The sequence below is a fragment of the Hoplias malabaricus genome, chromosome 12, assembly GCF_029633855.1.
Source record: "Hoplias malabaricus isolate fHopMal1 chromosome 12, fHopMal1.hap1, whole genome shotgun sequence".
Taxonomy (NCBI): Eukaryota; Metazoa; Chordata; class Actinopteri; order Characiformes; family Erythrinidae; genus Hoplias; species Hoplias malabaricus.
The window spans coordinates 6,602,118-6,627,281 of record NC_089811.1 but is presented as its reverse complement, the minus strand read 5'-3'; the positions used below and the strand labels follow the sequence as shown (position 1 = coordinate 6,627,281).

Here is a 25,164-nt window from a genome sequence, read left to right as displayed (position 1 = left end):
CGATGTCAGAGAAACCCTCTATCTGATGGCTAGCCAAAGCAATGCTGCAAAAGCAGGGGTAACTGGCCATGTCTGTGTCTGTTAGGGCCCTCGCAGCTGCATTCTAAGCTTACTGCAAGTGTGATAAGCTTTACTGAGATCATTCGAAGTAAAATCATGTAACATCAACAGTCAAGGCAATAAAGACATGAATGTGTAAAGACACGAATTCCACTTGATTTTTCTGACAGACTAAAAAATCCCAAATATAATCTATAATCTATATCCCAAATATATTATATAATATATAATATAATATAATCCCAAATATAATCGTCAATAGTTGTCATGATACCAGCAATAATGTTGATGTCATTTAGGGATGGTTCCCCAGAGAGGGAGTCCGTAGCCTAGTCTTGGGCTACATCTTCCTTTAAGGGGAAAATTCACAATTCAGAACACTGTGTAGTTCAGGGCTAGGCCTAATCCCTGTCTGAGAAACCACCGCTTAAAAAAGTGAACGCATGGTGACATTGTTGCCATGCTGTTTAACAGAAAGGGTAAAACGGCAGTGTTATATTATTCAAGACAGTCTGTCATTGTATCATGTCTATAGTCTGCAGGATTTAGGATTGAACAGTCTTTTGGTGTGTTATAAATCAGTCCAAATAAGTGAAATTATTTTCATTTTTCCAAATCTGTCCACAAATTATTTGAAGTGACAAAAATATAAAACTGACAGCAGCATTGCTGCCCAGAACAAAGGCTCCCTTACTTTGATTCTTCTTTAAATCGTGTTCATTTTGTTGATCCTCCAAAACTTGAATGTCTTGTTCTGCTTCCTGAAAAATGTAAGCTATTACTGACACACACAGTGAACTCAGATACAATCAGAGTTCAGAGACGTAAGGGCATGCCACTCAGGACCAGTCTCTGCTATCACAGATATGACATTTCTCCCGAGATGACAGGAAATACAGAGATCAAGGAAGATCAGCGTTGTTATATTTAATATTGGCACATTGTTGTTCTGATCATAAATGATTTCAAATGCCCTTTATATGGTTTAGAAAAATGTAATTAAAGATCAATTTCTTTATTTGAAGCGTTTTTATCCATATATTTTCCAACATGAAATGCACACCCTGTTTTACCTGCACACGCTTCTTCAAGTTGTCCACTTGTTTGTCCACCTGGTTCTGCTTTTCCATGGTCAAACTGCTCTGAGAGGTTTCTGCTGTCTCCTTGCGTTAAAATAAACATTGGCCAAGTAACAATCATTATAACGTTCAAATAAATCATTTTGAAAGGACTGCAAATAGACTAAATTAGCATTATCTGAACCTGATATTTAGATTTAGACACTTAGCTTTATTATATATGTATATTATATCACAATGCTGCTTTACATCGCTCCTAGCAACAAGAGAAGAAGCAGAGCAGAAGTGGTAAGAAACGTCCCTGAGAACAAGACACCTCAGGCACTCTCTGGATCCTGGAGTCCACAGCTGTGAGTGACTGCATGGACTGTGGGGCTGCTGTTGGGTCAATGTCTCATTTTGGTGATCATTAGTGTCCTCTATTTGGGAGGGTCTATTTGTAGTGTCCACCAAAAGTGTCCTGTAACCACTAAACTAAGACTGGAGGAGACCAAACACAAACAGTGCAGCGACAGATGAGCTACTGTCTCTGATTTTCCGTAAATGGACCAACAACTTTGGTACGTCTAATAGAATGGACAGTGTATTTAAAAAAATCCAGCAGCACTGCTGTCTCTGATCCACTCGTATAGGTGCAATCACACTTACACCACATCAGTGTCACTGAGGAACGGAGATTTACCCTTGAAGCAGGTATGTTTTGGGTGGTGGATCATTCTCAGCACTGCAGTGACACTGACGTGGTATCGTGGGTTGCACTGGTACAAATGGATCAGACACAGCATTGCTGCTGGAGTTTTTAAAGCCCTCACTGTTACTGTTGGAATGATAATAGTCAACTAACACTGTTCTGTGTCCACTGATAAAGGACTAAAAGGTGACGAACACAAAACCGTGCAGCAACAGACGAGCTACTTTCTCTGACTTTACATCTTCAAGGTGGACCGTGGACAGTGAGTGGACACATTGTTTAAAAACTGGTGTGTGTGCACAACAAACACCATGTCAGTGCCAATGCAGCTTTGAGAATGATCAACCACACAAATCATACCTGTTCTGTGGTGAAAGCAGGGTGAAAGGGGCTAAAGAATATGCAGAGAAACAGGTGGACTACAGTCTGTAATTGTAGAACTACAAAGTGCTGTATGGTCGGTGGAGCTGAGACCATGGACTATGAATGTGGATAGAAGGTAAGTGTTTTCCACCGACCACTCACACTGTAAAAAATTGCTGTAAATTTATAGCGAGTCTGCTACAGTATTTTACTTTAAATCACAGTATTTACAGTAAATTATTGTATTATTCAATTACAGTAATATGCTGTAAATTTGAAATACAGTAGTGTTCCTGTAAAAATACAGTAAATGGCTGGGAACTCTGCTGCCACTATTTTACTTTAAATCACAGTATTTACAGTAAATTACTGTATTATTCAGTTACAGTAATATGCTGTAAATTTGAAATACAGTAGTGTTCCTGTAAAAATACAGTAAATGGCTGGGAACTCTGCTGCCACCATTTTACTGTAAAATTTACAATAATTTTTTTACAGTGCAGTGTATACCTGTGATTTGATGGCCATCTCCAAAATCTTCCTCTCCTCTTTCAGGCAGTTGGATATAATCATGGCCATGTATTCTGGAAATTCCTGGAAGCGCTCCTAAAATTAAGACAATGCCATTTTAATTGACAAATCAATGATATGTGAGCATTAAAACACATTCATTAATTACGCAACAGCAGGACGACTAATGAAGTCATTAGCCAGTGCAATGTGGTTCAGCTGTGTCTCTGCACCTGGAGATCGCGTTTTATCTTCCGAATGTTGTGCTGAAGCAGCAAGTTGTTGCCAAGATTGAGGTGACTGTAGTGCTCATCCAGCTTTGTCAGGAGCTCGTGGAAGCGGAGTGTAGCTAAAGATACGTTAGCAGCCACATCGTCCCTGCAACAAGTAGAAATAATAATCAAGACTGAGGCGTTTATACCCTTCTATCTGTGTGCAGTAAGAAAACAGGCTTATGTTCAGCTGCTCCAACGCAATAGTCATTTCTTTGACTATTTCTTCTAATGTGTAGATTATGCAAGTTCTATGAGCAGAACTGAAAAAGTATCCCAGTAAACCAGGAACATCCCTGGACGTTCAAAACAGGTCTAAAAGTAGTCTGTCCGTCAAGGACATATTTTAAACGTCAGTAGACGTCCAAAATGCATTTTATGCAAGTAATTTATTTCGGGACCAATTAATAACGTCATGGACTTCCAAAATACGTCTAATAGTCGTCTTTTCAATGTCTGTGTTTGGACGTCTTTTCAACTTTAATTTTCAACCTTAAGAGAACGTTGATTAGACGACAGTCATTACGTTATTTCAACGTTTAATCAACGGCTAAATCTTTACTGGGATGGAATTACTAATTATAAGGGTGAAGACACAAACTAAATGTGTTACATTCTGGTCTTATTTATTGTATTTTCTGTCTAGTTTTTTAGTACACCATTTACACCTGGTCACTTCATGTGCCCAGTATCTTGTGTGTTAACTACGTAAGATGTTAACCACATGTATTTACACTTGGTAGGCAAACGCGTCTGTGGTTAGTTGGACTGAATTCAGACTGCTGTGTAGGACAGACCTCTCTATACCTTTGGAGGCAACATGACAGCATTTTTATGATTGTGTGTTTTATTGTTTCTGACTGTATAGAAACATTCTATCTGTATACAAATTCTGAAGAAGCCTACCCTAGGGTTTAAATGCACACATGGTATTTTAGGTTCATTTAACACTGTAATTTAAGACTGTTCTGTGTCATTTGTAGTGGAGTATGGACCGGACAATGAGATAACAAGATAAAAATGAAGAAATGAAAAGTTTTGAATTAAAACTTTTCCATTCTGAAGAGGACCTTTCATCTGCGACCAAGGCACAAACCGCAGGGGTGCAAAGACCCTGCAGCCCCCACACACACGCACACACCTAATCTACATCAAAGACACTTCCCAGGACACATGGCCCCGACCCCCTTTCTCTCTTCAGGAACTAAAAAAGATAACCAGTTTATGATGCTTGTGAGAAACAGGAACCTCAAACAAGGAGGGGAGTTTTACTGCCCCCCTTTTTTGACGTGGCGCCTAAGGGTCTCGTCATTATCGCTTGCAGGGATCAACAAATGGTTAGCAGGGGTGAACTCGGTTTGACCTCTCATTAACCATCCGCAACGGACTAACACTAATACTTCGTGTCATTAAAACGTATCATTGTAACTGGGACGTAAACACAACATACCCAGGATGAAATCTTATGTAAATGTTTGATATTAATAATCCAGGATACTCATTGTATATGTTACTAAAATGTATAAGAAATTTCGATACGCGAAATTTCCACACTTTTTGTGAATCGCTGATTCAAACTCCCCCTCCTCTCTCTCTCGTGAGAGTCACGTGAGCCTCCAACTCGCACCCAATCAGAAAAAGGACACATCCCATTAGGGCGTGACCGCGCTGGCTTTGAAAAACAGTTCAGCTCGGCACACAGTTCAGTTAACTTCGAAACATCAAAGATCGGAGATCAGTAGAGAACATCTCTTAAAGCTCCAAACCTCTCCAAAGCGAGAAGCTTTCTCCTTCACGCCGACGAAAGAAACAAAGAAGAACCTTAAAGACTTCACCAAAGCTCACAAGAGACGTCTTGAATTAGCTAGAGTATGAAGCCTTATTAATACGTCGAGTGATTTGAATATCTTCTTTTCTTTCAATCGTGTTTATGTTTTATCGCCCAATCAAAGTTTGATCTCACGACTGATCAAAGCAGGTGAACTTATTCGTGGCCAGAATGAGAAACACTGCCGAGATAAAGAAAGTCGTAGAATAAGTAAGTTTATTTTCAGTTCTGGATCTGCAGTAACTAGCGAAACTTCTCGTCCAAAACGTCCATATGGTTGGACACTCCTGCTCAAGACCGTAAGCCAAAGAGAGGGTCCTGCCGCCTGCGTCATCACGCTCCGAGTACGCCCGAGGCGACTCAACCTACGAAGAAAGACCTCCACGCCGACTCAGCCTGGAAACTTCCGCGAGACAACCGCGAAACTAAGTGAGACACCTTCACTCCCAGGACCTCAGAGAGCCTCGGTATTCAACGAGTGGTGAGAATCGATGAAAAAGTAAGCTAAACTTACGCATCTCCAGAGCTGAAAATTGAATCAAGTCTCTTGATAAATTTTTATATTAATTAAACCTCAGTTAGCAACACTTTAGTCACAAGCCAGAACTGCCTAGCTCACCTTTAAGGTCAAATCGGTTTCCCCTGCGGTGATGCCGTGAGATTACAAAGTCATGCTATGTTAATTAAATATCTTTCTTCTTATTAATAAAACTTTCATTATTTGAAATTACAGTGTGTACAGTTTGTTCATTAAATTTCCCGAAAATCCTGAAGAACTCACTTAGCTTGATTATTATCCATTCTCAAACTAATTATTAACGTTTAAATTGCTTAAGCCAATTATAAACTTTAATTAATATCATTAAGTCAAATATCAGAGATAATAAGAGTTTGAATAAGGTCAACACTATAAACACAAATATAAATATATATATTAAATATATATTCACAGAGGTATCACGGTGTATGACCAACATACCCTACATAGGCCTTTTTTCATTTATTTTTGGCGCCCAACGTGGGGCCAGGAAAAAGGCTTTTTAATGTACAAACTGTAAAACACTGAAACAATCTCAGCTTGGGTTTATGAAATGCTTTCCGCTGTTTGTGTTGCTGAATAACGATTGAGATTCAAAGCTTGATGTGGGCAATTTCATGCTGTGTTTGTTACTGTTGAAAAACTGTTCTGTGGTATATACCGTTGAGAAAAATAAGCTTAGTTGTTTTTAAGAGCGCAGCTTTGCGCCATTTTGCATGCATTAAATTGAGGCCTGGGTACACCCCCATTACGCGGAACTCCGTTCTGGGATAAGTACCGTCGGTTCGACCCCTCAGCCGTGAATTCCGGCGAGAGACCACCGAACCGAACACTTCCGTTCGTTTTAAAACTGGGTCGCTACCAGCGTTAATAACGAGATCGCGCGCTAGGTGATTGGGAGGTTATTAAAGAAAGCAGCCGAAGATACGGCTTGTGTTATGAGAGGTCTGCTCTCATCAGCTCTTCCTGTTAAACTGAACGCGAATTCAGGAAAGGAACGACCCCTCTGAAGGGGCGGAGCTGAAACTAAGGAGGGAAATTCAAAACGTCCCCAAAACAGAGGAAGACTAATTCCCTCTTGTGGTATAAGTGCGTAATTGCAGGGAAAATACTTCATAACTAGCGTCTATTGAAGCGTGTCCTCCCGTGCTCCTCCTTGTGGTCAAGTGTGGTGCTACCCTTGACATTTGATTCCCGTACACCCTCTAGTGGTTGGGAGGTTGTCCGCCGAGGCAACATAAGTGTTTAGCAGCCCTCTGGTGTTTAAAAATTGTCATTACAGATGAAATTCTTTTAAAGTACCTTAGTGTAAAATCTCTGTTCCCCTTTTAAATTTTAATTTTAATTTTTGATAAAGTATCTGAGCGTTTAAAATCTTTATCCCATTTTAGATTTTAATTTGATAACGCCCTCTAGTGTTGAAACTTCCCGCTACAGTGGAAATTCCCATTTGTGTTATATTATGTCTGCTTGTGCCGTGTTTATTAGGATTTCCACCAGCGCCGACTGATGTCCATTGCTGCTATTGCATTATAACTTGCTTGTCGCCCTCTGGTGTCCCAGTCTGGTATTACGATTTAAGTTCAACTTAAATACTGAAGCTTGCTGTTGCCATTCAAACTTACCTTCAGTACCCTCTAGTGGAGAAACTTGCTATCGCAATTGAAATTGTCGACCAGTTCACACTGATAAGACCTGGTATTACAGCTCTAGTGGCTGTCTCTAAACTCTGCACATCTGAATAATTACAAGTAAAGGCTTGGAAGCATAATAAGTTGATACAACTACAGCAGACAGTGTGCAGTAATTAGAGATTGACACTTTAACTTGGTACCAGATCACAAACGCAGTTAAAAGAGAGAGTCTTTTAATTTCGCTATTCTTAATAATTCTTTACTTCGGAAATTTTTTTTTTTCATAATTCCTTAATTGGAAATTATATCTAGTAATAAATCTTACTTAATTTTAAAATTCTTTAATCCAAATTTTTTTGACAATTCTTTAATTCAAATTTTTTTTTCATAATTTTAATTATTAAAAAAAATCTTTTTCTTTTGCTCACTTGCGTATAGCAATTTTCACTCCACCCTCTGCTACTAACAGACTTCCCTTAGAGATTCACAAGTGAACTCTAACACCATACAGACTAGCAGAGCACTCGATACAGGTGAATTTAGTTCAGGTTTAGTTAGAAAAGGGATTAACGGAATTAATCCTAACTAAATAGAAGTAAGTTACACCTCGCAGTTAAAACACAGCTAACATGGCAGAAGGGACTTTTTCCTCGGAAGTATATGTAGATTGTTTGTGGGATGAGGCATTCTCTGTTCTGACCAGCATCACCAGTGATGTGATGCCGGGACTCGCAGAAACTGTGCAGAAAACCTCACAGGCCCATCGTGACCACATGGTGGCTAAGTGGGTAGAGAACCACTTAACTGACATCCTCAAGGGCAAGCCCCTAACTGAGGCATTAGGTCAAATAGCCCTCCTCGCTGTAGTACAGCTCAGGGCCAGTGAACGTGAGCTCGACGTATCACGGCAACAGCAGGCAAAGGTAGAGGCAGAGCTAAGTCGACTTCAAAGCGAAATAGCTGAAGGGAACACACTGCCCCAGATCACTCCTGACGTGCCACCTAGTGCCGCTATAGTAAGACAGGACCAGCAGGAAGATAGTGAGGATCAGGAACCAGACTCAGGGACCGTAATCTTTAGAGCTGCTGCAGCACCTCCTCTGGTATCAACGGGTATTTCACCTTCCCCTGTGTCTCCTATCAGCCGTCCCTTACACCGCCCTACTAGACCCAGAGCACTGCAACTCAGTGTCTGGTCCCCTCAACCTTTACCCTCTCACGGTCCCTCATACAAGGACCTAGATAAAATCGCGCGTAATATAACCCGCTTTGATCCCAAACCTGACGGTTCTAACGATATCTTTTCTTACCTAAAAGATATTGACTTCTACCTCCAAAGGTTCCCCAGGATCACCATAGATGACAGACTATATGTGATTAAACTGACCTCCAACCGAGACGTCAGTAACTTCATTGAACGTCAGCCAGACTATGTAAAAGCGCGATACGATGTGCTGTGCCAAGCATTGGAGGAAGAATTCTCCAATCACCTGTCACAGACCGGACTGGCCGCTGCTTTGAACATAAAACAGCAACGCCAGGAATCCCCCCAGCAATATTATAACCGACTCAGACAGGCGTACTTCGGACCTAGAAATGACTCCGGAATGGAGGAAGAGTTAAATTTCAAATCACTATTTATCCAAAACCTCCATCCCCACACCAGTCATCAGCTGGGAGTCTCAGCTTGCCCTCGCACCCTGTCTAGCAGACAGCTGCGTGATTTAGCACTCAGGGGTTTCCTAAAATCCCAACAGACAGTCCGAAACACCCCAAGTCTTTAATGTCGACTCCAGCTCCCCACATTTAGAGTTGGAAGGTGCCACCCAGGCCGATCCACCAAGATCCGCCCTGGACCCTTCCTCCACTCCGTGGACTAGTGAGGGCCTGAAACCTCATCTGCCCTCACATCAATACAAGCACTACCCTCCTCGCAGGCCAGACAGAAATTGCGACAAAGATTTCTGGAACCCTCGGGACAGGGCTGGGTATGGTCATGACTATTACCCTGCAGAAAACCACGGTGCGGGCCGTGGAAAACCATCACATCCCCATAAGGGATATGAGCGAACAGCTCAGAACCAGCTTTCTGATTCTAATAGAGAAAAGAAAGAGAGATACTGGTATCAAAATAAAGAAAATCACACCAAAGACAAGCTTAAAGGCAAGGAATTTAGCTCTAAGGAGTTAGAGGACATCCGCCGAATGCTTGCAATAATTTGTAAAGAGAAAAAGAAAAAACCTGACGTTCTTTCTATCACCTCTGTGCGGTCCAACCCAAAGCCATCCTCTAACACCCCAGAAGGTTAGAGAGTTATGTAGGAGAAGTGACAAGCGAAGCTCCGTCTTCTAGCGCACCGTGCAATCTCCTTGTGACCCAAACAAACACTAAGGACCCAATGATACAGGGGGGTGACTCGCAACCACCCTCCAGTGCTGTTTTGGTTGTTCAGTTAGACGGTAAAGAAGGTTTAACACCAAATGACCCTTCAGTCATTGAAGGCGACACACCCGTCCGACAATTCATGGGACACTTAACTGAGAAAGGGGTTGCACGCAAATTCTATTTGTCCACCATTGTGGAGAGAAGGCTAGTACATGAGGCCCTGTTGGACACTGCATCAGATGTCACGCTCATGTCTTCCGCCTTGTTCCACCAGGTTCGAGCCATTGCGCGGCGTGAAAATCGCGAGATACAGCTCCAAAACTGTTCTCTTAAAATTCAGCCGTATTCACATGCAGGCCTCACTATCCAATCTATGGCACTAATACACTTAGCCATTGGACCAATGACTTTAGTGCATCCAGTTCATGTGTCTCCTCTCGAAACAATTCCCTTCCTCATCAGCAAAGATCTCCTTAATCGCTTCGAACCACTGATTGACTTCAAAAGGTCAAAGATCTGGGCACAAGTGCGTGAGCCTTTGCCCATCTGCACCCCACACCACCGGGAAGCTCAGTGTTGCCGTCTCGAAATCCGGCCTGAATCAATAGGAGATCCACCAAGTCAGATCCCTCACTTTGAGGAAGAGGAAACTGAGCCCATGGCGGCCATGCCAGAGACTGCAATCTCTTCCTGGCCCCCTAGTGCCATGTTAGAACAACGAAACACATTCCTATGCACTTTCACTAAACCGTCCGCAACAGACGCTCCTGGCCTTCCCATCGTGAATGGTCTCACAATGCAGGACTATCATGTGGACAATGCAGTTCTGGGTCTGTGGACTGACAAGTCCGCCATAAGCCAAACCCTCTTTAACACTCTGTGCCTCACTCAACCAAATATTCCTTTGGTGAGCAGTCCTTGTCGCATTCCTCTTAACCCGACATCAAAAGTAATGTCACCCACTGATGGAATTTGCGCTTTAACTATCCAGTGGAACAAAAGGGTACTCACCCACTATTTCTTGGTCGTCCCTAACTTGCCGCACGATGCTTATATTGGAAGTGACTTCTTGGTGCGCCTCGATGTCCACATAGACACCCTCAATAGTGTGCTGTGGTCTTTGACTGATGTTTCAACGGAAACCTGGTCCTCAGATCTCAGCAACCTAGGCTCAGGACAAACTATTCCCGAGGTATGTCAGGTCACTAACCAAGGTTCACTTGTGGTACCTGCGAACACCGCAAATGTACCCATCCGCTTAGTCATGCGACCTGGCCAACACTTAAGCCACGCGCATGCACTTTTCCAACCGTCACCTCAGTTCTTCGAAATAGGCCTCACCCTCAAAGCCACACCTTTGGTGGAAACACGAGCAAGATCCACCTATCTGTTCGTACGGAACGAAACCACTCAACCCTTGACGATCCCTCACTCATCTCCTCTGGGTTGGTTAGTCAGTACGAAATTCCATGACTTCGAGTTGCGAATCCCGATCATAGGACCAATGCCTGAATCCCTGCTTCTTGATCATCCAGAATCAAAGGTGTTCTACACTCATCCGACACGAGCTGTTGCTCTCCTCTCAGCTCTGGACACGAGTAAAGACGCCACTTGCAGGATAGATCTCACTGACGACAATCAAATGACGATCACGGTTCTTTCTTTAGATTCATCCCCGAAATCCTCCTGGGAACCACCTCCTCCTTCCCGAGCGGGAGCAAACACTTCAAATTCACGTACTTCAAAAGAACTATCTGACTCCGAATTCCGTATCCAAGTCGAAAAAGTTCTAAAGGAGGCCGATGCCCTCCAAAGCAAAAAAGAACGTGAGAAACTCTGTGAAGTGCTTCTTAAATATCAAAAATCTTTTGCCAAAGATTCAACGGAATGTGGTCTCACTGACATTTATTCAGTGCGCATTCCCACTCGTCCAGGAGCACCACCCACGTTTGTCCACCAATACAAAATTCCGTTGGCATCCTATGAACCGGTGCAAGAAATCATTGATGACTTGCTGGAAAAGGGCATAATTCGACCCTGTAACAGCACGTACTCTGCACCATTATGGCCCGTCATAAAACCAAATGGTAAATGGTGCCTAACCATCGACTATCAGAAACTAAATCAACAGGTTCCCTTGTCTCGGTGGCCGATGACACAAATGGTGGTCGGTCCAAAACGCTAAATACTTTTCCACCATCGATGTAGCCTCTGGCTTCTGGACCATCCCGGTGCAAGCAGAAGACCAACACAAGCTCGCTTTCACTTCTGCAAACCGACAGTACACATTCACTCGGTGCCCCTTTGGATATGCCAACTCACCCGCGGAGTTCAACATCTTCTTAAACAAAGCATGCCCTGATGCCCGCGAGAGAGGTACCCTCATATATGTGGACGACATACTCATGCGTAACCACTCCCTACAGGCACACATTGACGAGATTGATCATGTTCTTGACCAGCTAACAACAGCAGGTGCGAAAATATCAATCTCCAAATGTCAGTGGTGCAGAACAAAGGTGAATTACGTCGGTCTGCTCGTAAGCACTGATGGTGTTGAACCACAAGTGAGTCGAGTGCAAGGGGTAACAAACCTCGCAGCACCCACCAATCTTAAGGAACTCCGCAGTTTCTTAGGAGTATGCAACTACTCACGACAATTCATAGAAAACTATGCGGACCTAGCTCGTCCACTTTATGACCTCCTGAAAAAGGATACTCCGTTCACCTGGGGCAAAGCCCAGGAACACGCCATGCAGGCACTGAAATCGAAACTGTGCACGGCTCCATGCCTTGCCTATCCTGACAGTAGCAAAGAATTCTACCTAGAAGTAGGGTTCTCGGACCACTGTCTCAGCTCCGGTCTGTATCAATTACACGACAGAGACAAACGTGTCATAGCCTACGCTAGTAAAACTATGCTGGCTGCCGAAAACAAATACAGTGACTGCAAAAAAGCACTACTAGCAACAGTGTGGGCAGTCAAACATTTCTCCAACTACCTACTCATCATCAGCCAGTCACTTTCCTAAACAGCCAACGAATTCGAGAGGGTGTAGTAACTAATGCTTGAGTAGCATCCTGGCTAATGGCTCTCCAAAGCTTTGACTTAGAGGTACGTTACGCGCAAAACTACAAGAGCCCCCTAGGCACAGGCCTTGCTTCCTGCAGGCGATGCGAAGGAAACGTTCCTTCCCAAGTGCCACAAACTCCAGAAACCCTCTTACCTACCATGGCTAACCACCACTATTTTGATCCTAACACATGCAAAGACCTTGTCACTGCGTATGTAGATGGTTGTTCGTTCTGCCGAGAACACACCCTGATGGCACAGGTGGGTATTATCGGAATAAATGGATGGCCTCACGAACCCCTAAGTTTCAAATTGGGTGCTCAGTCCTCCCAATATGCTGAAATAGCAGGAATTCTCATCACAATCCAGTCTGCGGTCCAGAAAAGCGTAAAAACGTTGGTGATCTGCACAGACTCCAACTACGCGCGCCTAAGCTTCACATGCCACTTGAGACTGTGGAAAACCAACAACTACACCACGTCAAACAAAAAGCCAGTCAAACACAAAGAGCTTTTCGCGGCATGCGAACACTTGGTAGACACACATGACCTGAAGAATTCAATGATCAAGCAGACAGCTTAGCCAAACAAGGGGCTCGCGAAGGCACATCGTGGACATTCGATCCCTCCCTTTATCAAAAACCCACCCGACATCGAAGTCCTAGCTGTCACACGGTCTCGAACTGTAACGAAGGCATCGTCTGACAATGCTAAACATACCATCGTCTCTATTAACCCTGCTTTTTCAGACGCTGACTTAGTTACTCTCCAAGCTCGAGACCCATCCATTTCTAAAATGCTTAGCCATGTCTCTGACCCATCTACATATCCCATCACAGCCCAAGATCTTGACACCATTACCAGGCCTTAAAGACCTATACGGCGCCAGAGCGTCCCTCCAAGTCGTCAAAGGCTTGCTAGTTCATGCCACTGACTCGCACACTTCACCTACGTTCGTGGTTCCTCAGTGCCACAGGGGGGTGATGCTGATGCACGCCCATGACTCCCCATCCGCGGAACACAAAGGGGTCAAAGCAACACACCATGCGCTCAGGCAGGTGGCATATTGGCCCCACATGGTAAAAGATGTGGCTGACTACATTAAAGGCTGTCTGGTATGTTGCCAATTTCAACCCTTGAATCCTCTTCATAGAGCCCCCTTGCAAAAGAAAGGATTATCCTTCCCTTGGTCAAACTTCCAGATAGACTGGGTCGGACCACTCACTCGTAACTCGGACCACAACAGTAAGAGGTAACAAGTACTTCCTCACAGTCACGTGTGCATTCACTGAATGGGTAGAATGCCTCCCCGCACCGAATGACATAGCACTAACCACTGCATACTTACTGATGAACCATGTCTTCTCACGGTTTGGCCTACCCAACCGTGTCGACTCCGACAGAGGGACACATTTCACAGCTGAGGTCATGCAGCAGCTCTGGCAACTCTTAGGAGTAAAAGCCAGCCTTCACATTAGCTACCATCCTCAAAGCTCAGGTCAGGTAGAGCGAGCAAACCGAACTGTTGTTAGCATACTAAAAAAGTACGTAGCAGCAAACCAACGAGACTGGGATGTCAAGCTATCCCTTGTACTGATGGCCATACGGGCGACCCCACACGATGCGGTCGGGGTCTCACCCTTTGAGTTGATGACAGGGAGACAAATGACTCTGCCTCTACATCTGTTATATCAGCCAGGTGAAGCTAGCATAGCCGTAGCCTACACCACTCATCAGTATATGGAGGACCTGCAGAAACACCTCAAGGCCACTTTCGCCTTTGCCCAGCAGAAACTGGAAAAAAGTGCAGGAGGTCGCAAAGCGTACTATGATCACAAAGCATCCCACGACGAACTCCAAATAGGGGACAAGGTATGGTACTACATCTTTGTCCAACCTGTTGGAAGGTCGTGAAAAACAGGGGGGAATTTGGCCCGCAAATTCCTACCCCGATGGTCCGGTCCCTATAAGATAACAGACAAACTGTCCCCCGTTGTTTACAGGATCAAAATAAACAAAGCTCGGGGCAGTGCTGAACTCAAATGGGTCCACCGCAACCAAATCCGACCACACACAACCCCCATGGGACTTGTAGGGGATACTAACGCTTGTGTTAGATCATAAATGACAGAACCAAAGGCAGGAAGGGTGTTGGTAAACAAACAACTACAACCTTTTACTCACACTTTTGTTCTCCTATCCCTCTCCCTTCTTCCCTCACTCTTTAGCAGGCAACGAGCTTCTAACCAGACTGAGGACACTTAGGGTGCAAGACCCTAGTCCCTCATCGTCAATTAGTGTAGAGTGTTTACCCTAGGAAACTTTTATCAAAAGGGGGGTATCGTGAAAATTTTTATCGTTTGTCTAAACGACTCGCTTTAAATACCCTGAGTCTAACCATGAGCATCTCTTCCGGTAGGATGGCCCCGCTGCTCATTCTCCTGATCGTCGGCTCCCAAGGAACCGCCGTGCTCCCTGAAGTGATTGAACCGGGTCCTGACTCAGGAATAATACTGAAAGACCAGCCGGGACTGCTAATCACTAATTGCCACTTCCATACCCAGAGAGTATTCGTATGGCTGAATCCCGCCGAAGCGTGTAACAAAAACCTACCGATAAACACTCTGCAGACTGGCCGGAATGGAGTTAGATGGACTGAGGAAGCTATCAGCCATGCTGAAGCCGACGTAACTCACATGCTCCGCCAGCTACAAAAGTTTACCGTAACGCAATCAGAACTAAATGGTTTTAACAAACGACCTAAACGCTTCATAGGCGGATTGCTAATGGCAGCTGCAACTGTGGGATCACTACTGAGTCTCGGAACGTCCGCCGTCAATGCCGTCAATAAAGCCACTGTTAAACGTCAAGTAGGGGAATTGCAAGCTGAAATTCCAAACATTAAAACCCAATTAGACAAACAGCAGCAGCACCTGCAAACAATTGGGCAAACCCTACGTGGCACCGTCGTAGTGCTCAACGCCCACAGTGTCGCTTTGAACAAAACGCTCCAGACGGTCAACTCTATGCTTTCAGTAGTGCAACTTGACCTTGCCCACATCCAGCTTATGAATATGTTATTGTCTGATATGCTACAAGAAATCAGCTCCTCTGTGGATAGCCTAGCCATGGGGAGAATTCCTCCCTACCTGGTGCCTCTATCCTTAGTACAGGAGATTTTGTCTACAGCAACTCGAGAAGTAGTTACTGATCTCCAGGTCCACCTAGCCTATACCTTAGATAGCGCCATCCCAATTTACGTTAATCCTCAAGACCGAGAATTAGCATTCATCATTAACCTTCCCATAATGGCGCCTGAAAACATATACCGTTTGAAAGATGTTGTCAACGTTGGCTTCTGGCAAGATTCTGCCTACGTTCGTGTAAAGACAACATCTCTTGTAGCATACCAAGACGATAACCCTGACCTATATCTGGTACCCAATTTGCTTATGTGCACACTCACTAAAGACATTCACTACTTGTGCCCTAGCAAACCTTTCATTCGTGACAGCGCAAATGGGATCTGTGGCCTCAAGCCTATGATGAGTAATACTCAATGCCCGGTAGTCGTCACACGCCGACGTTTGGTAACCAGTACTCAAGCTGAGATTGTTGGAAATCGTTGGTTGGTTAACACCCCCTTTAGAGAGGCCCTACTAACCTATGATCAACATGACTTCTCCAAACACACCATCGAGCTAGATACTAAAACACTAACTCGCCTAGAATATGAGGGAACCCAAGTCATTGATCTAACCCCCATAGATAACACTCTTAGAGAGTTGTCGTCTCAACCCCTATGGCCAGTTCAGCCTGTCACCTATACATGGTTCACTCCGGACACCTTACTAGTTACCCTGGTAGGATTAGGATATCTCTTGACTTTTAGTATAGCCTGGTTCTATTTCAAACGCACTCAAGCCCTCCAGAGCAGGTTAGAAACTTGGTCTAATAAATGGTCAAATTCGTTAGACATAAAAGAGCCCAGAGAGGTGAATCCCCAAGTTTTAGATATGAAGCCGAAGGCCATGTCGAAGAATCAGCTCTCGAGGTTGCGTTTGAACAAGACCTACCCCTAAATAATTAGAATCCCTTCAGCATGCAGACATCAACACTCCATATGCACCCATACACTAAGAGGAAAACATCAGCTCTGGAAATGTGTTTGAATATGCTTGCTGATCTCACCTTCCTCCACAGCAAAAGTTCTTTTCAGCTCCATGCTCCCTGCCGAACCATAAAACTGAAAAGAAAGGGGGGAATGTAGTGGAGTATGGACCGGACAACGAGATAACGAGATCAAAATGAAGAAATGAAAAGTTTTGAATTAAAACTTTTCCATTCTGAAGAGGACCTTTCATCTGCGACCAAGGCACAAACCGCAGGGGTGCAAAGACCCTGCAGCCCCCACACACACGCACACACCTAATCTACATCAAAGACACTTCCCAGGACACATGGCCCCGACCCCCTTTCTCTCTTCAGGAACTAAAAAAGATAACCAGTTTATGATGCTTGTGAGAAACAGGAACCTCAAACAAGGAGGGGAGTTTTACTGCCCCCTTTTTATGACGTGGCGCCTAAGGGTCTCGTCATTATAGCTTGCAGGGATCAACAAATGGTTAGCAGGGGTGAACTCGGTTTGACCTCTCATTAACCATCCGCAACGGACTAACGGCATGGACCAACAGCGACCCCAAATGGACACTGGTGAAACTACGCCTCGCTCGGGGTCGCCTAAACAATAACGGAAATGAAATCAAATTCTGATTAATGTGTATAAACAATATGTATTAATGTCACTTTCTGTATCCTCAGATGAACGTCCACCTTCTAATGAAATGTGTATTACTGTTGTCAACCATGAAAAGAAGTTCTGTCTCTGATTAGAAAAGTGAATTAACACCAGAATTAATACTTTGTGTCATTAAAACGTATCATTGTAACTGGGACGTAAACACAACGTACCCAGGATGAAATCTTATGTAAATGTTTGATATTAATAATCCAGGATACTCATTGTATATGTTACTTAAATGTATAAGAAATTTCGATACGCGAAATTTCCACTCTTTTTGTGAATCGCTGATTAAAACTCCCCCTCCTCTCTCTCTCGTGAGAGTCACGTGAGCCTCGAACTCGCACCCAATCAGAAAAAGGACACATCCCATTAGGGCGTGACCGTGCTGGCTTTGAAAAACAGTTCAGCTCGGCACACAGTTCAGTTAACTTCGAAACATCAAAGAGAAAAGCAGAGAACATCTCTTCAAGCTCCAAACCTCTCCAAAGCGAGACGCTTTCTCCTTCACGCCGACGAAAGAAACAAAGAAGAACCTTAAAGACTTCACCAAAGCTCACAAGAGACGTCTTGAATTAGCTAGAGTATGAAGCCTTACTAATACGTCGAGTGATTTGAATATCTTCTTTTCTTTTAATCGTGTTTATGTTTTATCGCCCAATCGAAGTTTGATCTCACGACTGATCAAAGCAGGTGAACTTATTCGTGGCCAGAGTGAGAAACACCGCAGAGATAAAGAAAGTGGTAGAATAAGTAAGTTTATTGAATCGGTTTTCAGTTCTGGATCTGCAGTAACTAGCGAAACTTCTCGTCCAAAACGTCCATATGGTTGGACACTCCTGCTCAAGACCGTAAGCCAAAGAGAGGATCCTGCCGCCTGCATCATCACGCTCCGAGTACGCCCGAGGCGACTCAACCTACGAAGAAAGACCTCCACGCTGACTCAGCCTGGAAACATCCGCGAGAGAACCGCGAAACTAAGTGAGACGCCTTCACTCCCAGGACCTCAGAGAGCCTCGGTATTCAACGAGTGATGAGAATCGACGAAAAGGTAAGCTAAACTTACGCATCTCCAGAGCTGAAAATTGAATCAAATGTCTTGATAAATTTTTATATTAATTAAACCTCAGTTAGCAACACTTTAGTCACAAGCCAGAAGTGCCTAGCTCACCTTTAAGGTCAAATCGGTTTCCCCTGCGGTGATGCCGTGAGATTACAAGGTCATGCTATGTTAATTAAATATCTTTCTTCTTATTAATAAAACTTTCATTATTTGAAATTACAGTGTGTACAGTTTGTTCATTAAATTTCCTGAAAATCCTGAAAAACTCACTTGATCACAGCTTGATTATTATCAAAAAGTGTGATAGTTTTAGCCATAGGGTCCACCTTACTGATAGTGAATTTTGTTTCTTAGACTGCATACTGAGATACTCAAGATGGTGCTATCATCCAAAAATCCAATCATTTTCTCTGTGGACTAACATCAATTTTGTCAAAAAAAGCGCCCCAGTTTTTTCCCCTTTCTAAAGAAGAGCGTAAGCTACACACACTCAACAAAGCATAGACATGATGCATATTCTTCCCTCACTTCCTACCTCCATTTCCTCTTTGCTTTCCTCAACATGACATTGCCTTCTGAAGACAAACTCTAAAATTATATCATATAAACTGTACGGTCTTCAGCAAGTAAACTGCAGGGTCTTAGAAGAAGATCATAGCTCACCAGTCATGGCTCTCAATCCACTGGCTGAGGTACTGACGAATCTCCATGGGAAAGGCTCCATCATACAGCTGATCCACTTTCTCCAAAAATCTGGAATCCAGCTGTTGAAGCTGGTGCCAGAGTGCCATCTACCAACAGAGTAGTTTTTGAAAATTACATTATTGTCCAAAGAAAACCATCTCCATTGTTCCATTAAACATTTTTTCATATTGAGTGAAATGTTCACTATAAATAACCCAATAAAACAATTCACCAATAGTAATAGAATAAAATCCTAAAATTGTTCTACAAGGGTTGTTTGAAGTTCTACATAGAGCCATGAAAACCTTTACACGATTAAAGGGTTCTTTGCACTGGGAAAGGGTTCTCTTTAGATTTAGAGAATGTGCTATAGATGATTATATACATGTGCCTCTCAATAAATTGGAATATTATCAAAAAGTTCATTTATTTCAGTAATTCAATTCAAAAAGTGAAAGTCATTATATAGATTCATTATAAACTGATCTATTTCAAGCATTTATTTCTTTTAGTGTTGATTATGGCTTACAGCTAATTAGGGTCGTCAAGAAAACGCCATTCAAAAATGTGGGGGGAGATTCACAAAGAGTGGACTGCTGCTGGAGTCAGTGCTTCAGGAGCCACCAGACAAAGACAAATCTAGGACATGGGTCTACACATGTCACATTTCTTGTGTCATCCACTCGTGACCCAGAGACAACGGGAGAAGCGTCTGTCCTGGGCCACTTGTGACCCAGAGACAACGGGAGAAGCATCTGTCCTGGGCCAAGGAGAAAAACAAAATCTGCACCGGTGCTCAGTGTCCAAAGTCTTGTTTTCATATTTAAATAAATTTTGCATTTTATTTGGAAATCAAGGTCCCAAAGTCTGGAGGAAGAGTGGAGAGGTACACAGTCCAAATTGCTTGAGGTTGTGTGTGATGTTTCCACAATCAGTGATGGTTTGGGGAGTCAGGTCATCAAATCCAAAGTCAACGCAGCTGTCTACCAGGACATTTCAAAGCACTTCATGCTTCTCTCTGCAGATTTCATTTTCCACGATTGGCACCTGTCCACACTGCCTAAAGTACCTGGTTTACCAGGTACCTTAATAAAGTACCTGTTTAATAACCTGTTTAACCTGTTTAAAGTACCTGGTTTAATAAAATAACAGATGGCTTGATTAGCCAGAGAATCTATGGGGTCTTGTCAAGAGGAAGATGAGAGACACCCGATAATGACCTTTGAGCTTTCATTAGCTACAAGCCATAATCCTCAACATTAAAAGAAATCACTGTAATGAATTTATATAATGAGTTCACATTTTGAATTGAATTATTGAATTATTGAAATAATTTAACTTTGATTTTGTAATGTATTGAGATGCACCTGTATGTATACATTTTAAATTGTTACAACAGAACCTTTTTGGTGACATATATAGTCAGTTTATGGATTAGACCCATCACAACTTTTTAACGTTGTGAAATTAAAATGGCGCCTCAGGCCTGTAACTCTAGGGGAGATTCAGAACTTGATGATAACTTTGATTATATGAATTTGTTGCTAACATTTCTAGCTGCCCTGGTTCTGGATCTAAATTTTAGATGTGAATAGTTAGAAATATCAAAACATTGTGCAGTAAATAAAGATCACTAGTGTAGGTGAGTGGCGTAAAATCGTTATGAATAACAATGACTGCGCTTGTTTTGTAAGCGCCTCTACGTTTAGGTTCATCATTGAGTTTGAGGAGTAGGTTTAACTTCAACGTCTGGACAAGGAGTGAACCGAGGCATTAAAACAAGGAGGTGGAAATGAGTCCCTTTTGATTGAAAGCGAAATGAGCGAATCAGCGTTTCTTTGGTGTAAAGATTCATGAGAAGGGTATCTCTGCAGGCCGGAGGCAGCTCTAAGTGGTTGCTCTGTTTGAGCATTGTTTGGAAGTGTAAGAGAATGTCAGTGAGTTCTTTGGGACGTTGTGTTAGATTATTGTGTATTTTGTAGTACAGCTGTATGCCTGTTGACCATGTAATAACTGTTTTGTTTTCAGTGTTAATATTGTACCTTGTAAACACTAAATACATTATATGGAGTACATTTTCAGCATCATGTGATTTACAGACTTGTTTGTGGTTAATATGTGAAATTCTTGCAATAAATAAAGAGAATAACCATTTAACCGAGACCACATGTACTGAGAATGATAATGTTTGCTCACATAGAGGCTACTACTCACTTCCTAACAAGAGACATGACAGTAAATATGGGTTCATCAGCACAGCCCAGGGCTGGGGTGCTATATGTTCGTCGCCTGGCATTAGGTTCATGTTTCTCTACTCCAGAGAATCCAGTTCTATTGTCAGTGTTTCTCTACAGGGATCAGAGAGGCAGTGTGTGCACATCTGTGTTAGTAACGGGAGAAACTTAATGTAGAGTACATTCATTACAAATTTGTCCTCAAATATTTGTACATACGGTGTATTTCTGAAATAAATTAAACTGAATAAATGAACTGTATTAAAATAAATTGATAGCCCTTCGGGCGGCACGGTAGTGCGGGGGGGAATGTGTGTGTGTGTGTGTGTGACCCTGTGAGGGACTGGTGTGTTCCTGCCTTGCACCCAGTGATTCCGATTAGGCTCCGGACTGGACCCACTGCAACCCTGAATTCGATAAGCAGTTTCAGACAATGAATGAATGAATGAATGATAGTCCTTCTACAAATTCACATGCACAATCCAGGTAAGAAGAAAGGGAGGCTTTCTGACAGTCTAAGCCAGTGTTATTCAATTCTGATCCTATTCGACCTGTTCAAACAAACTGAATGGATGTTCCAGGACCTGGTTCTGATGCCAAATCAAAGCATATGTGATCATCTGAACACAAAGAGTAATATACAATACTCTACAACAAGGACATACTTCTATAAAGAATCATTTAAAACCAAGCAAAGGAACTAGATGAAGTACAGTGAACTTCTCTGAATGTCTGATAATTTTAAGTTGAGCTAAATTTCCTGAAAGGTTGCACCACTATCTTGGAATTCATTAAACCATAACTACATTACAGTGAATTTCCATCTTAAGTTCACCTCACTTGTAGCTACAGGCACTGACTCTACTGTCATACACACACACACACTATGACTGAGTGCTCATGGGAGGTTTACTGAATATTATGATTATTTGCAAATTATTAGCACCATTTCTCTCATGTTCATTAATGGAAAGGAGCTGCTACAAATTATTTGAATAGTGGGCCATAAGTGTTACTTAAGGGTTTACACATTTAAACTGATTATAATCCAGTACTGTGCTGAGTACAAAACAAATAATACAGTCCTATAGTTCTGTAATCAAATTAAAATAATGATTGTAGACATGAGAGACCTAATGGATTTCATAAGTCTGCAGTGCACCCCATAATCAGATTACCAAAATATATCATTAAAATATCAGGAGTGCTATGTATTTCGTTTTCACTGAAACGTAATATTTTAAACTACAACTAGTAGAGGGTACCTAGTTCTGTGGGAGATAAACTATGCCCTTTTTTCAAATTACAAAGGCTGCTTTTCCTACATTCGCCTTACCACAAAACATCTAGATCCCCCACTTCCTGCGTACGCCCCTCCCACTTGCTGGTTTCCGGCCTGCAGAGACATGTACTTGAAATTCGTAGGAGCATTCAATTTACATTCTGTTCTGAGTAGTGATGGGAATTTCGGCTCTATTGGCTCGGCTCTTCATAAAGAGCCGGTTCTTTCGGCTCCTAAATGGCTCTTTGTTTTACCACTTATTTCCTCTGGTACAGAACAATATTACCTACATTTTACATGACTATGGACAAAATATTATTGTTCAATATTATGGCCAATTGTTTTTATAGCTGTCTTGTAATAACCCACTGACTGCACTCACACATTCAATTGTATAAATAACTGGATTTTTATTTAAACACCTTAATAAAAAAATCACTTGTAAACTCTGAAATACAGCCAACGGAATCCAAAAGGTAGGTATTACAAAATAGCTCATTAAATTAAATAATCATCCATTTCCGGGGAATAAACAAATACTCTGCAAAGTGCAAAACAGCAGCATTCAACGGTAGTGATTAAAACAACCACAACTTTCAACAAACATTTAACTGATGTAACATTTTCTTCAACTATTTTTTGGAAGGCAGATTGGCATTCAGGAAAAACAAGTGTCTCAGCTTTGCTTGTTGTTCTCTGATTGGTTGAATGGCAATCCTTAGAAAAAGTGGCTCGGTCTTAGACGGGAACCGGCTCTCATCGTTCACTTACAAGAGCCGGCTCTTTGAACCGGTTCGTTCGCAACCGACACATCACTAGTTCTGAGTTGAACCAGACTTTCTTATTCCTCTTAGCGGCATTTTCTTTGTTAAAAACGACTAGCGACCAATCGAGCTTATATTTCTGGTGGGTTTTTTGTAGCTGCTTGTGTTTGGAGACTGACTTCTATCACTCTTTCTGACTTCTATCGCAGTTTCTGTCCAGCGGGTGCTGCTGAGCCCCTCCACCGTCACAAAGCACTCACAGGCGGACACACTTCACATGGGCCAAGGCCGTTTAAGCAGCCTAGCTCTGCTGGCCATTGAGAGGACACTAGTCAAGTCCCTGGAAAAGACGCCTTGTTGGTACGACAGGTAGAATTTACGTATAAATAAACCGACACATTTTATGATGAAAGACCAACATCCGCAATATACGGAACTTTTATTAAACAAAGTATTCACAGCATACATAACCTTAGAAAAATAATAAAGAGAGGAAACAAAGTTAGAACCAAACAAAGTCAAGGGCAGAAAGAGAAGAAAGAGGGTGGGGAAACCCCAGCGAGCGTCACTGAACTAACCGTAAGGAATAAGATGACTAAAGAATGCTGGGAAACTGTACACAACCATAAACGACAGTGTTAAATGATTACGAGAGAAATAAAATACACAAACATGACCACACCATCGCTGACACTGCGAGAAAGAATACAGCAGAACTCTACGGGTAACGTACAAAAATAATACAAAATACACACCAGGAATGAGCAAAGACACGGAGATTCCAACAAGATAATCCAACAAACGGTACGACAGGAAACACACACAGAACTGACCGCGTTTACAAACACTGATTACCTTGAAACACCTGGGAATGTCACGTGATCGGAAAGGAGGCGAACAGTGAAGACTGATACACACAGGTGTAACCCAGTAAACAATTGGCCGTTGATTAATCGTTGAAATAACGTAATGACTGCCGTCTAATCAACGTTCTATTAAGGTTGAAAATGAAAATTGAAAAGACCACTATTAGACGTATTTTGGACGTCCATTGACGTTATTAATTGGTCACCACTTAACTAACTTATTAAGGTGGAATTTGGACGTCCATTGACGTTTAAAATATGTCCTTAACGGGCAGACTACTTTAAGACCTATTTTGAACGTCCAGGGACGTTCCTTGTTTACTGGGAAGAGACATACACACGAGAAAGTGGAAATAGCAATATGACCGAGACAATGAGGGGGAGAGAAAAACATAAAATAATAATAAAGACATTTGTAACGATGTACTTTAATTGTATAAATATTATGTGATGAAATTCCTACCAAATGTGTCTGGGGCCACCCACAGGTCGCTCAGCGTATTGCAGCCCCAGCCTCAGCAGATGTTTACACACTTTCGTGGTGAATTCAACGTGTGTAGCTCAGTAAAACTGCACATAACGCTGCAAAATGTTACAACATTCAGTTTTCACCTTTATTTTCTTGTAATACACGCAACACTGACCTTGTTTGGCTTTTTCCCAAAATGAGTTAAAGCGTTTTAAATCCACAATGGCAATTCACAAGGGTAGATTTGGAAATATGTTATTGTTTATTATGGAAAAACATGGCCTAATGTAATTTTCTGGGCAGCAATGCTTATTTCAGGTGGCAAAACAAACCTGCATCATCCAGATGTCCATCATCGACCAGAGAGAATGGGTTTCACTGGGACAAACGTAAATCTAAAGCTGGATGGAGATTCTAAGGGCCTGTGACTGACAACAGTGTGTGTTGGGGCCCAGTGAAGTGTGAGGTCACACTCTCCGACTCTCCGACAACTGTTAATTATGGACAAGTAGTCCCTCCTGATACCTTTCATGGGGGCCCCTTGAGAAACAGTTAAAAAAGCCCCTGT

General features: G+C 42.6%; 1 protein-coding gene across 3 annotated transcripts in view; it reads right to left on the bottom strand.

Annotated features, from left to right (window-relative positions):
- LOC136664088 (signal transducer and activator of transcription 1-like) overlaps nt 1-24,986 on the bottom strand; it is a 37,912-nt gene extending 12,926 nt beyond the window's left edge. Inside the window, exons 1-6 of one of the 3 annotated variants that reach the window (XM_066641132.1) lie at nt 24,929-24,986; nt 18,961-19,088; nt 2,937-3,081; nt 2,704-2,799; nt 1,134-1,223; nt 755-821 (exon numbers count right to left, since the gene is read on the bottom strand). In XM_066641132.1, the coding sequence (XP_066497229.1) occupies nt 755-821; nt 1,134-1,223; nt 2,704-2,799; nt 2,937-3,081; nt 18,961-19,088; nt 24,929-24,952 (550 nt within the window). In that variant the 5' untranslated portion in view covers nt 24,953-24,986. Of the gene's footprint in view, nt 1-754; nt 822-1,133; nt 1,224-2,703; nt 2,800-2,936; nt 3,082-18,960; nt 19,089-24,016; nt 24,096-24,116; nt 24,149-24,928 lie in introns of those variants that run through there. The other 2 variants (XM_066641134.1, XM_066641133.1) reach the window with 2 other exon arrangements.
- Between the last annotated feature and the right edge of the window lie 178 nt (nt 24,987-25,164).